The 15,801-nt window shown below is 41.2% G+C and overlaps 2 protein-coding genes and 1 long non-coding RNA gene across 5 annotated transcripts; 1 reads left to right on the top strand and 2 right to left on the bottom strand.

Annotated features, from left to right (window-relative positions):
• Positions 1-692: 692 nt before the first annotated feature.
• Positions 693-4,426, bottom strand: ccdc124 (coiled-coil domain containing 124). The gene is made up of 5 exons (XM_052074651.1): positions 4,290-4,426; positions 3,699-3,876; positions 3,383-3,572; positions 3,158-3,263; positions 693-1,752 (listed from the first exon to the last, which is right to left on the bottom strand). The coding sequence occupies exons 2-5, from the start codon at positions 3,855-3,857 to the stop codon at positions 1,548-1,550; spliced, it is 660 nt and encodes a 219-aa protein (XP_051930611.1). The 5' UTR covers positions 3,858-3,876; positions 4,290-4,426; the 3' UTR covers positions 693-1,547.
• An 843-nt stretch (positions 4,427-5,269) lies between these two features.
• Positions 5,270-11,308, bottom strand: cluap1 (clusterin associated protein 1). 3 transcript variants are annotated; one of them, XM_052074594.1, is made up of 13 exons: positions 11,169-11,308; positions 10,704-10,745; positions 10,472-10,583; positions 9,968-10,052; positions 9,684-9,863; positions 8,842-8,937; positions 8,672-8,755; positions 8,438-8,571; positions 7,893-8,034; positions 6,608-6,680; positions 6,353-6,490; positions 6,118-6,167; positions 5,270-5,642 (listed from the first exon to the last, which is right to left on the bottom strand). In XM_052074594.1, the coding sequence occupies exons 2-13, from the start codon at positions 10,723-10,725 to the stop codon at positions 5,475-5,477; spliced, it is 1,284 nt and encodes a 427-aa protein (XP_051930554.1). In that variant the 5' UTR covers positions 10,726-10,745; positions 11,169-11,308; the 3' UTR covers positions 5,270-5,474. The 3 variants fall into 3 exon arrangements, with proteins under 3 accessions (XP_051930554.1, XP_051930556.1, XP_051930555.1); XM_052074595.1 differs by lacking the exon at positions 5,270-5,642 and adding an exon at positions 5,651-5,994; XM_052074596.1 differs by lacking the exon at positions 11,169-11,308 and having other exon boundaries at positions 9,968-10,023; positions 10,704-10,720.
• LOC127606373 (uncharacterized) lies at positions 6,643-7,041 on the top strand. Its single transcript, XR_007963771.1, has 2 exons — positions 6,643-6,726; positions 6,811-7,041. It is a non-coding gene; the product is annotated as an uncharacterized LOC127606373 (long non-coding RNA).
• Positions 11,309-15,801: the final 4,493 nt, after the last annotated feature.

Here is a 15,801-nt window from a genome sequence, read left to right as displayed (position 1 = left end):
CTGTTATTAAATCACCTTGTGAATCCATCAGATGGGTGAGAGCAAGGCGGGCTTGCTATGAGCAAATGTTACCACAAACACAGCTATTTGCACTGAGGGATAAATCCCAAACTACAACACCAGATATACGGGCGCATAAAATGTTTTCATTTTGTGGTTTGGTTGGGTTTCTTCGCCCAAAATGATACTTTAATTAATTTCAGAGACCCAAAAGTTTATCTCCGTTGTTTTCCAATTAATACAACATTTTCAGTGTTATTTTCAGCAAACAACTTTAATGTCCTTCTTTCTTAGCACCAAAATTAAACCACGAAAACACTCCTTAAACTCAAAAATTGCTATTCATTCTCAAGACACTCGGCGTGAGGCAGAGCTACAAAGCCTGCTGCCTCATCAGCTTTTAGTGTGAACGTCGCAGTGTTGTCAAAACAACACAGAAATCCTTTTGTCAGTGACAGTAACACTGTAGTAGCTGACTAAATAAAAAAAATAAAACATTCCGAATTGCTTTGTTCTTCAGAAAAACATTGTTTCCGACAACGTTTGAATACAAAGACACACGCAAAGTATTTTTTACAGGCAAATTTGGTGGCATTAGATGCGAGCACGCAGTCTTTTAAACCAAGATGTTCCATTGCAGATTTTATAAATGAAATGACTGGTAAATAGTTGATTCATATAGCAGAATTAGCTCAGATATCATCATCCACTTTAATCTCAGAGAAAATGAGACTTCAAAATCACAGCAAAGTAATGACCACAGTTTGGTGGAGCAGATAAGGGACGCCCATTCAGCCACTCAAACACAAGGTGTCAATCAAGGGCAAGCAACAAAAGCCGATGACTGAACTTAAAAACAATTTGCCGGCTGAATCGGGACATTCTTTTGTAAATAAGAATCACGCATAATATTAACATGCCCTCACCTTTACACTGAAAGAAGAGAGAGTTATCATTGTGAGGTTCTGTTTTCACACATTAGTGTGAAAGCATATGAAGTCAAGCCTCTAATTCCTCTCATAGTGTTAATGTGAAAGTAATGTCATGGTTAGTCTTACACAGAAACAGTAGCTAATTGAATTCTGCTTGGTCAGTGAAGCACCTTTCGCACTGCCCGTCAACTTCGGCTATTTCTCATTTTTCAAATAGGCAGGAGGGGATTGAAATTAACCCACAAATTTTCCAGTTTCACATTGACAAGTCAATGGGACTGTTCAACAAGCATTTTGGACGTCGCACCAGAGGCAGGCACTGACGTTGATGCGCATAAAATTTTTTGTAAGCATTAATTGTCGGAAATGTCCGGCTTCGGTGTATTATGAATCGAAGGCATATGCGGATAAATGTCCTCCGCATCTGACATGTCCATTTTATGGAAAGGCAGTGTGAAAAGGGCTAAAGTCAGATCGTGACCAATGACGTTCCTGAAAGCAACACTCAATTTTTAATGGATGTGAATATGATCTTGAACTAAAAGTCTCCAAGGTGCATAACACACTTTCCGATGGGTGATGAGCGCCGATGGAAAAGGGGCACAGTCATTGCCTTCACTTCGAGTTGTACGCAGCACACTTTTGATTGAGGGGGTTCTCGGGAGACTTCATCCATTCCTTCTTCAAAAGCTGCTTCAGCTGAGACAATCTCATGTTGGGGTTTTCCATCTTCAAGCGAGGGAGGTTGGCTTCCTCGAACGACGTGAAAGCGGCTTTCATCCGGCGCTCCGGGTGGCGGTCCAGGTCCTCAGGCGCAATGCTGAAACAGTAGCGTTGGCAACATGAAACATGCTTTGACTGTGACTCCTAAAGCCCTTATTTCACTGAGCGGTAAAGGTGGCGAGTATGGTCCGAATATCAGTTTTTCATGAGGGTTCATCCAAGGTTGCAAAATGTTCCAAAGACTTTCTCAAACAGTTTTTCTTGTCCCCCCCCCCAAAAAAATTTGAAATTGTCCAAAATTGGATGGGGACAAGAAATTTGTTTGTGAATGCCTGGCGAACGTCAGGCAATGCAGAACACACACGCACACGCACGCGCATATGCGTACGCACACGCACGCGCAAACTCATGTGTATTTACATTAAAATTTGATATGTGGGTGTATGCTAGCACCCTTAGGTCCACTTTCATCAAACTCTAGTTTGTTGCCTGCTTGGTGCATTTTGTTTGGTATGGTGTTATATAAAAATCGAACTCAGGTCTAACACCATCTACAAGAGGCGGTCTCGGTACTGCCCCACATAATCGGAATTTGGTTGTGTTAACACTGCAAACAGACTTTCATCCGCTTTGAGTGACGAAAGGCATCTACAGTTTTGCACGTACAGCGTCCTTCCATGATTATTGGGAACCCCGAAGATCTGAAGTCTTTACATAAAGGACATTTTTATTGCTGAGGCATACTGTCATACTGAAAATTGGAGAAATGGTCGAACGAAACAGAATCAAGCTCCTCCCATGCGTGGTTGGATGATTTAGAGAGATTGCGTTAAGAGTAATGATGGAACAACACTCATTTCTTTCTGCAGTCTCCAATCTTTTGAAACATGATAGGAGATTATTTGTTTCAGTTTTGTTGGCGAAAGGGGATTGTACAAAGTATTAATTAACATCAGGGGTGCTAATAATTGTGGCATACATGATTTGATGTAAAATATTTTTTTCTTAATGTGGGAACCCCTTCATGTAATTCCCTTCATGTGTAATGCAAAGTTGGTGGTCAACAAGTGTCACACCACAGGTTGTGTTCAACCTCTACTGTATGCCGATAGCCTTTCAATTGTTTGTAGCACATCTTAAAATCATAGTAGGAATTGTTTGATCATGAGTCTTACATGAGATTGTAAGAAGTATTAGACGTAACTGTAAAGGACAACTTAAGTCCATGTTACCTTCACTATTGCAAAATACTTCCTGTTTATAGTCCACAACAGACCAATGAGACAAGAGAGGCACTGCAACATGGTTTCCTCATATTCATTTTGGTTTAAATTATCAATTACTTTTTAACCATGTGAGAATTAGGCAAAATAGGGGGAAAGATACAAACTTTTACAAAACTATTAACTGTTTGAATCAGAATAAACAAGTAAGGTATGAAAGCAGCCTAAAAGGATGCTGTCAATATTGATTTTACTGTACAATATGCATCGAAACGTTACCTCAGCACAGCAATGGCATCTTCTACTGTTCTAGCTTCCACTGTTCCTTCCTCCTGAATAATTCTGTTTACATTTTCTTCCAGTGGAACCTCCAGATGACTCTTGTCTGTGGATTCAAAATGGGATTTGTTATTTCAAAATGTTAGGTTGTGTTAGATGTAGCGGTTTTTCAGGGGCAAATTTTTTTTGTCTTTGTGTGAACTAGCACATCATATTCAATTTAACCTTTTGGCTTGAGCTGCTGAGGCTGCGGGACATTCTGAATAGCCTCCTCTATCTGGGCTCGGGTCACCTTTCCACTACTTCCACCCTCTTTCTGGGTTTTGCCTTTTATTCTGGCATTTTCCTCATCAAGGAGGCGCTGGGATTCCTTTTTCCTCTCCAATATCTCAATCCTCTTTTTCTCCTTATCGTCCTGCAAAGGCAGTACCGGTAAATAATTTTACAGTTGCACATCATCTGATTCTTGCAGAACTGTTGAGAAACTCGTCATGAAGTGTGGACAGGATGGCATACACATTAGATTAGGGTCGGTGCCTACCTTTCTCTGCTCTTTTTTTAGTACATGTTTGTCGGTTTCCTGCCACATGGCATCATCCTCTTCCTGCTTCTTGCGCGCATCTGCCACTGCCTTTGCCTCAGCCTTGCGGGCCCTGGCTGTGGCCGCCTTGGAGTTCTCACCCTGGAATTTCTTCGGCATCCCAGCAGCCGCCGTTCAGCTGACATGAAATGAGACCACGCTATCATTTAAAAATTATCTTTAAAATATTAGTAAATTAAGCAATTACATCGTACAGTTGTTTATATATTTCATCATGTAGAAGCATCCCTATTGAATGAAGTCGATCAATGTTACAGGTTAAAAAGCGAAAGTGGGAATGGCATTATGACAAAATAGTATCGAACAATTTTTCTCAAGATATAGCCCACGAAACAGTCGGACTGGCCGATAGTATATGCTTTCGTTATATTACAAATTGGGACAAAAGTTCATTTCATAAGTGTCGATAAGGAACGTTAGTAACGTGGTAGTGCTGACGGATGTAAACTGAAAAAAACACGTCAAGCTTGTTGTTGTTGTCACTCTTCTTTCGTGTACAATGAAAATGTACAGACACATAATATATCATACCAGTATCCGGCGAAATTCAGGTTTTAACTAGACAGCAGACCTTGTTTTCGTTTGGTTATATGCCATATCCTGTCGACGCACTCTGATGACGCATTTATATTCAACGAGGTTACTCCAACGTCATATCCTGTGACCCAATCACACATTTTAGAAGTGAAACCGTTATAGTTTCTGGAACGCAAATACAATCGCAAAGCGTCATGTTTGAAAGAAAACCTCCCTTATTTTTCCTTACAACTAATCACAAAGGGTTATTAATATTTTGATCACCGGTTAAGGCGAACCAAATTCTGTGTTCCCTTGTGCTTTGTAGAAGAGGTGAGAGTAATGCTGCAGTCTGCAGCAATCTCACAAAAAAACCCAGTGAAGATTGAGGGGGTGTCATTTCTTAACAGCAACATGCGATGCTCCGGGTATCTCCTCCCTCATTTAAATGTAACGCTAAATGAACAACCAATACCAATTACAATAATGCGAGTACATTAACATTTAACGAGGAGACAAACACGACCTAGTCTACGTCAAATAAAAAAAAAACGTCACAAAGACTCGTGTGCCAATGTTGTATAAAGAGTACCATCAAGAATGGTAAACCTCAGACCTTTACCACTGAATCAACGAGTCAAGGTATGGTTCTAAGTTATGTGCATAAAATATTATTTAAAGATATTTCACGCTGTGCTGTAGCTCATAGATAGATAATAGCAACCCCCAGAAAATATCTGATGCAAGCATGCCCAATTAGAAATTTCGGAAGTTTTTAATTGAGTGTATTTGCTATCAAATAATATCTGACCGAGACCATAGAAAAGTAAAGTTGAAGGTTATACTTCAGTAAGTAAGCCATGATCATTCAGGTCAACTTTTATCTGCTTCAGAGCTATCCAAATCTGGATTGCTGGAATAGAAAATGGATGAAAGTAGCACATTTGGTTTGTTTTTGTTAAACCTGTGTATAATAAAGAGCATCAAAATTGGAGTTAAAGGTAGAGAGAACTAAACAATTTATTGAGATAAATAACAATTATCAAGAGCTATTGTACATTGATGTTCTGTTGCATCCCCAACAAATTCCTCGTGTTTCAAGTCAATACAATGTTTATCATTTTAAAATGAGCTACAATATAAAATTGAATATATGACAGACCGCCTCTGTATTTGAGTAAAAATAGGCATGTTTATAATTCAGAAGTCATTGTCGCTTTCATCGAAAAGAGGAGGTCTCGTGCGTCCACTAGACGTGTGTGTTGCTCTAGCCACATGGTCTTCCAAGCTGTCATCGTCTAATTTGCTCTCATCCTCGCCGTCTTCCTCTTCGTCGTCTTCATCTACCTCTATCTCGCTGTCGTCTGACTAAAATAGAGAAAAGACAGAAAAGGCATAACAAAAGCTCCACATAGTATTCATAGTTGTATCTTGACAGTGAACACACTAAATCCCGATAGAATATACTATTAAAGATTAAGATTCCTGCTAATATCCTTGAACTACAAGTGGAAATTAAGCTGTATACTAATTTCAAAGGAAAATCTTATATGGCAACTCTTAGGCTATAAAAACTGGATGATCCAGTGATGGAAAATATCAGAGTGGGTGATCTAATTTTAATACACAAAAAGCTAAGAATCAACTAGGCAATGACCCTGTACAAAATACAAACCTGTCTTTTCGTTTGTTTTGGCCTTCTGGAAATGCCTATTGCTGGCTTTAAATACAAAGGTGAGTGCAAAGAGGTGGGTGAGATACTAAAGACAAAAGAAATAAAGACTGCTCTTTGGACAGAAATAATAGCTGTATGTAACGTATATGTCTTTGTGAAAACGTTTACCTCATCACTGTCACCACCCTGCATGTTCCCAATGAATCTTGTTCCTCTTCCTGAAAGAAAAGAAAATGCTGGTATACATATTTTAAGTAATAGTTTGGACATATTATAAAGTATGTATACTCTGACTGTTGCAACTTGCATCTGGGATGATCAAACAACAAGCATCAGATACAGGCCCAGAGTATAGCGCAAGTTAAATCAATGCTCAACAAATAAATAGGTCATGTTGACATACTGAACAAATCGCCCATTTGTTTAGCAGCCATCAAGCCATTTCGAGTGGGTCGCGGATTGGAGGGCCGTGACTCTTCCAATTCACTGTCCATGTCACCTTCATCCTCAAGAACATCCATGTCAGAGTCCACATCTTTCACTGAAACAAATTTCATAGAACAAACGCAACAGGCCACTTGAGTGGTTGTCAGCTTTATCCTACATTAGTGGCAGCAGCTTGGATGTCATTCATTTTAACATTATTTTCAGTTCTCACGTGAACTCCTCATTAGATCCCTGTCCTCCTCCTTCAGATTTTGCTGCATCATCCTCAGGGTGTTTTCGGCCTCCTGTGAGGGGAAAAAATGGACAACATACAAGGAGCGAGTAAGAAAGGTAAGGCACACAGACTTTTTAGCAGGCGAGTAATTTTAAACTAAATCCTTCTATGCATTGTCTGTAATGCTTGTCCTCATTAAGGTCGCAAATGAGCTGCTGCCTTTCCCAGCTGACTTTGCGTGAAGAGGTAGGGTACACCCGAGCCTGGTCGCATGTCATTTGCAGGGCACACAGAGCCAACCGTTCTGACAACTCACTCACATTACATCAATGGACAGATTCGAGTTTGCAATTACTCCAATGTGCATGTTTCTGGAATGTTGGAGGAAGCCGTGGTAAGCCATCAAATAAAAGGGGAACATGTAAAACACACACAGGAGGTCCTGAGCCGAGATTTGAATCTTTTGACTTGGTGCCATCTCCTAACCACTACTACAGTATGCTGCACATTTTAAAACGAAATAAGGAAACACATGGATTTTACATGACGTTTAGAATTCCGGTATGTTTTGTGAATGCATCTAAAATCATACAGGCCTCATCGGAGGTTGCAGATAAATAACATTTTAGACTAACATTCCGGAGCCATAGACTGGTCGGAGCCAAGCTGTGGTAGTCAGCAGGTCTGTTCTAACAATAGCTCACCACTGATGGCGAGAATCTAAAGAAGAATGTTCATATTAATTTATTCTTATCAATCTAAACTGGAGCGAGTGACACAGAAGTGGACTGCTTAGCACATCCGCCTCACAGTGCAGAGGTCCGGGGTTTGATTCCATGCCCTGGCCACGTGTGGAATTTAAATGTTCTCCCCATACCTGCGGTGGTTTTCTTCGGGAACTCTGGTTTTGTCCCACATTCCAAAAATATGCACATTAGGTTGATTGATCATTCCAATTGTTTTTGTGTGTGTGCTGCGATTGGCAGGCAACAGTTCGGTGTGTACCTCGCCTCATACCTGAAGTCAGCTAGGATAGGCTCCAGCACACCCATGATGCTCGTGAGGATAAAGAGATTCAGATAATGGATGGATGAAGAATCTAAACTGAAGATGAATGTTAATATCAATTTATTTCAAGTCAACTTGATACATGTGTCTTTATGTACCAAATATTCCATATTTGGTCCATATAATTGTTAGTTTTTTTGTGCTGTATTTAAATGCCGTGATTCTGCCATATTTTTGCTCACGGTTATCATACCAGCAAAATACAATCACTCACCTCAAACCGCTCTTGCTCCAGTTTATGGTAATCTTCTAGCTGAGACTCCAGAAAACAAAGGTTTTTGAACTTTGCCACGTAGATCTCATACTGCTTCTGCAGGTCTTCTTCAATCTTTTCATATTCGTCCATGAACGCAGGTCTAACACAACATGAAAGAGAAATGTTTCAGTTACCTTCTGTTGCCATGAGCATGAAAACTTTGGTTGAACAATGAATTTAGAAAATGCAGAACAAAAAGTGTTATCTTGAATTTGATCTCTTACAGTGACAAATGTTACAGAGGACACATTCAAGGAATCAGCTACATCATTCATGATGAAACCCCACAATGAAAAGAATATTTTAGCTGACAGGTTCATCAACATATGATATATTAACAGAATTGATTAGTACCTTTTTATTAGTCATCTCAAATGTGTGTGAGGCCACACACCTGAGTGTGAGGACTTTGTGTCCCAACACCATTGAAAAACATTGGCACATATGCTCCGTGACAGAGGGGTCTTCTGTCTGATTAATTTTTGGCAACAGTGTTAACTGACCGCACACTTTGCAGTGTCTGAAGTCTTTTCCGACTCCTCTCCAGCTCCTGTTTCTTTTTTTCTATCTTGGCATCCAGGCTGGCCTCATCAGAAACAATGCTATTCAGCATCTCTTTGGTTTTCTCCACTGTTTCCTTGAGAACAAACACAATAAATGTCAATTGATCAGAATCATCATGATTCTGATTCTGATTGATGAATCTAAAAATATAGTAAATAAAAAGTAATACTGACTAGGGCCTCCCTGATGGCTACTCTCAGGGCCTTTTCAGTCACATCGATCTCCAGAGGTCTTGCAATGGCTGCAGTTCTTTTTTCCTAAACATAATGCATATACACTCACATTCACATTCTTGAAGATAATAACGACTCAAAATCATTCAATTACTGATGTTTCTAGTCACCCTAAGTTCCAGCTCCTTGCCCAGTAAATCAAACAAAGATGCTCCTTTCGACGTGACTTCCGACGCTAGCTGCCGAGCTGCCTTGAGGTCAGAAATCTAACAGGAAAACACAAGGAGACTTGGTAAAACGATAACAACCGAAGAGAATGTACATCAGTGCATCAATGCAAACATCTTAGCTATATCCAAATGTATTCATTTTAAAATGATTAGATTTTTTTTATCGTGGTTGTAGCTTTCAGAGGTGTGAAGCTATGCAAAAAATACAAAGTTAAAAATCTTAGAATATGAGAATACTGTGCTGCACTATAAGTACAGTGGCTCGCGAAAGTATTCAGCCCCTTGAGATGTTGGACATTTTGTCACATTCCACGCTTCAAAGATAGGAAATTTGATTTTTTGGAGTGGAAGAATCGACACCAAGTGGGACACCATTGTGAAGTGCAACGAAATCCATGCAATATTTTAAACTTCTTTTAGAATTAAAACACTGAAAAGCGGGGCGTGCAATATTATTCGGCCCCTTTTTTGTCATTGAGTATTAACTCAAAGTGGTGAATAATTTTGCATGAGACACTTTATTTTTTAATTAAAAAAAAAAGTTTAAAGTACCGTTTTCATCTATTTTGTTCCCCTTCATGACTGTGCCTCAATTGGTGTTTATTCTTCACAAAAACCGGTGTTGCGCTATTTCTTTATATTTATTTTTTACATCTTGTTAAAATACAGTAGTCCAAAGTCACCTGTTTTTTTTCTGCTGGAGCAGGACCTATGTGCTGACGGTTTCCTCTCAGTAGGTCCAATATAAACAATAACCTCATATATGTGAATGATCATCTTACCCGTGAACCAATGTCAAACTTAAACTTGATGCTGTCCTCCTCGACTCTATCTTCCAGGCCCATCTGCTTGGTCTTCATTGCACTGTACAGCACTGACGTGATCTTTAACATCTCTTTCACTGCGTAGCCATCAGCCTGGTAGAGGCGCTTGGTGTTCAGCTTGACGTGCGCTTTGGTTGCCTACATCAAGGACAGACATGAGCTGAGCAGTAGGTCCTACATTGCATTGTGTGAAAACAATTAGTACAACTATATTGTTTTATTTGCTTAAGACAACACATTACCATGAACTGAGCCACAGCTTTTATGAAGAATACTCGGTCTGACTCTGTGTCCACATCTGTAGGAATATCCATCTGAGGTTCATATCTACACAATTGGGATTTGGGGGTGGGTGGGGGGGGTCGCAAAATGTTTCTTGAAGGGGATGTACAGTATTACAAAAATCTTACTTCCTAATTGTTTGCTAACACAGTTCATGAGTACCGTCCACACATCAAATGTGAATGCAAACAACCAAGCACTGCAAATCTTCTGTTAGATAATGACTGTTTTAAATTACATGGACTGTGTTACCATCTTATCTCAACAATGACTCACTCCGCGCATCATTTGCAGTAAAAATACACAGATGAACAAAAGAATTAAGTAGAACATTATTATTTCTAAAGGCGCTTGTTAATTTCTGCTTCAGTTAGAGATGCATTGATTCTAAAAAAGAGGAGAATGTATGGGTCAGTGGACGGGTACTTGGATAGGCCTGACGGAACTGATAGACAAAAATGTACCTTTTAACGAGCCATATCATGATTTCTGCCACCAGATTGAAGTTAGGTGTTCTGAAATTCTCCAACGAAATCAAGCGAGGATAGCCCAAAGCTCTCATCATTTCGGTGAAATCTGTCGTTGAAAAGGCGTTGAAAATGAACAAATGTGACAACCCATTCACGGGTGCAAAAATAGTACATATACATTTCTTGAGTCTGGTGTGTTAAGTAGCAGGTGACGAGGACAGCTTACTTCTCAAATCTCTGAAAGACATTGTGACTCGTGTTGTCCTCACTGGTTTGGAAAGTGTGTGTGGCGGGGGGGGGAGAGAGACACAAGAGGAAGTAACGATGAATGAATTTAGGTGTTAATTCAAGCAGACTGCAGATTTAATATATCTAGCAAAAATACAAAGTATAGAACGTTTGGAAAGAGAACGTGTTAACATCGCTCGTTACCACGTTTAACCCGAGATAACTAGATATCGATAATTGAGACAATTTTGTGGCTAAATACATTTTTATTATTTCATGCACATTTCCGTTGAAATTGGAAGCGTTCGTGCCTTTCAGCAGACGATGCTGTTGGTGGAAAACCCTAAATGAACGCGTAGTCGCTGCATTGGATACAACCTACGGTATATCATTTAATCACCTACGTTGTTAAAATGACTAAATAGATCAGTTTTTGTGTCTACAGAGAGTCACCAATGGTTACCTGTTGGCCTGCAATTCGGACAGTCGTCCTCGGAGATGTTCTACAAGGAAGAGCCAATGCTGCCTGTCCAATCATGAATTGCTTTGCTCGAGTCCAGTCCAATGGGAGGCGACGATGTTGGGTCGGGCGCCATATTCTGTCTTTGCGGTACAAAAAATAAACATTCTGAATCATTTGCTTTGAGTCTATCACACCGTTGTTATTACTCTTTATATGAGTATTAATTTATTCATCTTCCTAACCACTTGATCCTCACTAGGGTCGCGGGGGGTGCTGGAGCCTATCCCAGCTGTCTCTGGGCAGTAGGCGGGGGACACCCTGAATCGGTTGCCAACCAATCGCAGGGCACACAGAGACGAACAACCATTCGCACTCACTCTCACAACTAGGGACAATTTAGAGTGTTCAATCAGCCTGCCAAGCATGTTTTTGGAATGTGGGAGGAAACCGGAGCACCCGGAGAAAACGCATGCAGGCCCGGGGAGAACATGCAAACTCCACACAGGGAGGCCGGAGCTGGAATCGAACCCGGTACCTCTGCACTGTGAAGCCCACGTGCTAACCACTGGCCTACCGGGCCGCCCTGACTTGAATTCAATCTTCGCCCTGAGTATTAATTAGTGTTAATAAATTGGCACCAAATAAAACTGATTTCAAAAGTGCACTCGCTCTTACAGAAGGAGGCCACATTAATGAGGTTTTGTTAATTTTGCTCAATTTAAAGCAGTTCCCAGGTGTCTTATTAACTTTTTGTGTCTGTGAGATGTCCAAGCAGCAACAGTCGTATTAAAGACTGGCACCGTCATTAGTATTGGAGTCTGCCTTTGTATTATCAAACTTTAGAGCTGTTTAGGTGTAACTCATTTCCTGCCCTCCCTTATTTTCTTAAATATTGCTTGAAAGCATGTTTCTGTTGTTTGTCCTTGTTCTGCTATCTCTCCCTCCTCTGAGTGCCCTAACTGCCACCACTTTAGCTCAGTGCAGTCACACAAGAGTTGACAATCGTGTGTGGGCTCTTGAAAAGAGTAAGAGTAAGAGCGAGGCGCCCTTTTGTTCACAACTGACACATGACGTCATGCAAATTACTGTATGACCCAGCCAAACACCTGACTTGAATTCATTCATTCATCTTCCGAGCCGCTTGATCCTCACGAGGGTCGCGGGGGGTGCTGGAGCCTATCCCAGCTGTCATCGGGCAGTAGGCGGGGGACACCCTGAATCGGTTGCCAGCCAATCGCAGGGCACACAGAGACGAACAACCATTCGCACTCACACTCACACCTAGGGACAATTTAGAGCGTCCAATCAGCCTGCCACGCATGTTTTTGGAATTTGGGAGGAAACCAGAGCACCCGGAGAAAACCCACGCAGGCCCGGGGAGAACATGCAAATTCCACACAGGGAGGCCGGAGCTGGAATCGAACCCGGTACATCTGCACTGTGAAGCTGACGTCCTAACCACTGGGCACCCGGGCCGCCCTGACTTGAATTCAATCTTCTTTTTTTAATGTAATTTGTGTAAACAACAAACCCCAGGTCAAATAGCCCGATGGAACCATCAAGAGTTTGAGACTGCTTGTCTGGACCAATTGGCCAAAATCACACTGGAGCAATGCATGCAACTAGTTTCTCCATACAGGAGGTGTCTTGAAACTGAACCTGTATGAAGTTGAGTTGAGATTTTTTACCCACAACTTAATTTTTGAAAGTCTTAGAAAATCTAGAAGCCAACATTTGAACCCAGAGTGTCGATGTGGAAAGTTGAGTTCTGTACTGGACGGACAAGGAAGTTGTTCAAGTGTCTTGTCGGCCACAGGGAGGCGACACCTTCACGCGTTTACCAGAACCGAGCGTTCTTTCTTCGAGCAGTATTGCTACAGCTTAGCACCATGGAGCAAAGCGGTGAACCTCTTCCAAACGGCTCTGCAACAGCAAACCATTCCCCTGTCCGTGGCTTTGACAGTAAGCGACTGAAAGAGATAGAAAACGCCGCTTTGCAAACCACCCTAACGTCACGAATGGAATCGGAGTCGATGACGGACGCCGTGAGGCCGATTGAGCATCTGCCCGCCGAGGAAGAGCAGCTGAACGGCTTGCGCTTGAGCCACTGCACGCTCGGCTCAGACGCCGATGCGGAAGCAACGCTGTCGGCTAGAAATGTGGAGACGGTGTGCGTCGAACAGGACAGGACCCTGACGGACCATTTGAACAAACGACTGCTGTCGTCTTTCCTGGAGAAGCTTAACAAAAATGACTTAGCGCTTCCCGGTGTGGAGCGGCTTGACTGCGCCGTAGCTGACGAAGACTCGAACAGGGCCGCAGAAGAGTGGTGACTCACCCGGACCCTTGTCTGCGCACAAGTGGCCTCGTAGTTCACCCAAGAACTTTGTGCTATGCTTCAAAGCTCACATCCTCTGAATCAGCTAAACCGGCAACCATTGCATTGCTTTACGTTTTAATTTCTACACTGACAAAAGTTGAGTAGTGACAAAGTTCAAATGTTATGCTATCGTTTTAATCAGGACGGTTGTAAATTCTCATTTGCTACACAATTTCCCCATTTGTTTCATCTTGTTTGATGTGTAGGTTTTCAGCCATTGAGCAATATACGTTTTAAAGAAGTACACACTCCCAACTTGAGTTAAAAGTTTTGAGAAACATTCAAAATAAATTGAAGTACCACAGTGAACAGTTTGTTGTTGAATATTGTTTCAGGAGGAAAACTGCACGAGTTAAAGTGCAGCCGCACAGTGTGACCACATAAAGATTTTAAACGATGTGTGATTTTTTTTTTTTACATGTACCACTTTTGAACGTCTGCATTCTTCAACATCAATCTTTTTTGTCCTGTCATCAGGATGATCAGGCCAATTAACCTGCCAGGGTCTACATTGGGTCAGTGAAGGAAATGAAACATTATTGGAACAAGAAGTTGATTTAAAACAATTCAAGAGATACTGTAATTCTTTGAGGGAATTTTAGTAGATAGATTCTGCAGTCCAGCACAAAATGAGTCCGAAAACAAGAAAACAAATACAGAATGTTTGTGATTTAAAAAATGTTTATATGTAGACAGTGAGCTTAGTTTTACATTTGGTGGATGTCGTTTTCATCCCATTTGTGTGGCCTTATTCAAGGTACACGCTGTCGTTCTCTTCACAATGTGCCGTAGAAAAAGTTAAGCTTGTGTAAATTAATTTGAGCCCCATGAAACATCACAAATACAAATGGAAGATATTTTCTAGGGCCCTTCTGTTATGGACTCACAGAATTGTCATTATATTTCTCCACTTAGTGCTGTTGATAAAATTATTTACAATCAATGTCCTCTATGGTGGCCGGCAGGGGCAAGTATGCTGCTCACGGCCGGACGCTAGAAAATCTAAATGCTGGGGAAAAGAGATGCAAACCAAAAACACCACAAAAACACTGAAAGGAAGAAATGCAAACAAGCAAACACCACAAGAACAGGATTGATGAAAAAAAACAAACATTGTGGAAAACACAAAAAGGCAAGAAAGAAATGCTGTAGTCACAGCAAGTAAGTTGAAGCAAACATCACAAAGCACTACACAAATGGAAGACAAACACACAAAAATGAAACGTGGGGTCCAAAACAAATCGGCTCAAAAACGATTCAAAAACAAATATTGCAAGTTCACAAGACAAGCATTTGTGTTGTGCTTATCGTTTTACTTTATGTGAACCTTTTTGTTAAGTGCTTTGTTACAGCTGCCGCTGTTGTGCAAGCGCTATATAAATCAGCATGTATTGTATTGTATTGTATTGTAAATGGATGTTCACGAGGCCAAGAGGAGGCACCACCGGACCAGTCCTGTGAGACCAGATCATCCACATTTTCTTTGTTGAGTTTGCATGTTCTCCCCGTGCCTGTGGGTGTTCTCCGGGTACTCCGGTTTCCTCGCACATTCCAAAAACATGCATTCCAGGTTAATGGAACACTCAAAATTGTTCCTTGGTGTGACTGAGTGCGAATGGTTGTTCGTCTATGTGTGCCCTGCGATTGGCTGGCTGTTCGGAAAATGGATGGATTGAATGGGTTATTTGCTTTTGTTTTTTGGTTTATTATGTCTGCTTTCACGTTTTCACTGTCATTGCAGCACTTCTTTCATTGTGTTTTTTTCATCTATGTGTTCATGTTTTTTTGTTTGTGTCAATCCTGTGCTTGTAATCTTTGGCAGTTTGCAGCATTTCTCACTTGCAGTGTTTTTGCTTTGCAGTTGTTGTGTGTGGTTTTTAGTTTGCATGTGTGTGTTTCTTTTTTTGTTTGGATCCTTAGTTGTTTGTTTGCAACATCCCTGTGTTTGCAGCATTTGGCCGTTTGCAGCTCATTTGCCCCTGTCATCCAGCGTAAGCATGGGCTCACGGTTCAAGTTTCTCTCCTCTTATGTGGAGTTCTTCCCATGTTTTTTTTCAGGTACTCGAGCTTTTTCCCACATTTCCAAAACATGCTTGTTAATTAAAGACTTTATAGGTTGAATGTGAGTGCTAATGGTTGTTGTCTAGATGTGGGCTGTGATTGACTGGCGCCCAACCTAGGGTGGACCCAACCTCTTGTCCAAATCAGCTGAGCTCACGCATGACCTTAATTGAGGACAAGCGTCAAGCAGTA

This window comes from Hippocampus zosterae, chromosome 8, assembly GCF_025434085.1.
Source record: "Hippocampus zosterae strain Florida chromosome 8, ASM2543408v3, whole genome shotgun sequence".
NCBI lineage: Eukaryota > Metazoa > Chordata > Actinopteri > Syngnathiformes > Syngnathidae > Hippocampus > Hippocampus zosterae.
This window is presented reverse-complemented; position numbering and strand designations above follow the sequence as displayed.

Coding starts and splice junctions, on each gene's coding strand:
- ccdc124 (XM_052074651.1), bottom strand. CDS start 3,857: ATGCCGAAGAAATTCCAGGGTGAGAACTCCAAGGCGGCCACAGCCAGG. Junction 3,264..3,382: donor TCAGCAGCTCAAGCCAAAAG/GTTAAATTGAAT, acceptor TTGAATCCACAG/ACAAGAGTCATCTGGAGGTT. Junction 1,753..3,157: donor GATGCCATTGCTGTGCTGAG/GTAACGTTTCGA, acceptor CTACTGTTTCAG/CATTGCGCCTGAGGACCTGG.
- cluap1 (XM_052074594.1), bottom strand. CDS start 10,725: ATGTCTTTCAGAGATTTGAGAA. Junction 8,035..8,437: donor CAGACACTGCAAAGTGTGCG/GTCAGTTAACAC, acceptor ATGTTGTGTTAG/ACCTGCGTTCATGGACGAAT. Junction 6,491..6,607: donor GGATCTAATGAGGAGTTCAC/GTGAGAACTGAA, acceptor AATTTGTTTCAG/TGAAAGATGTGGACTCTGAC.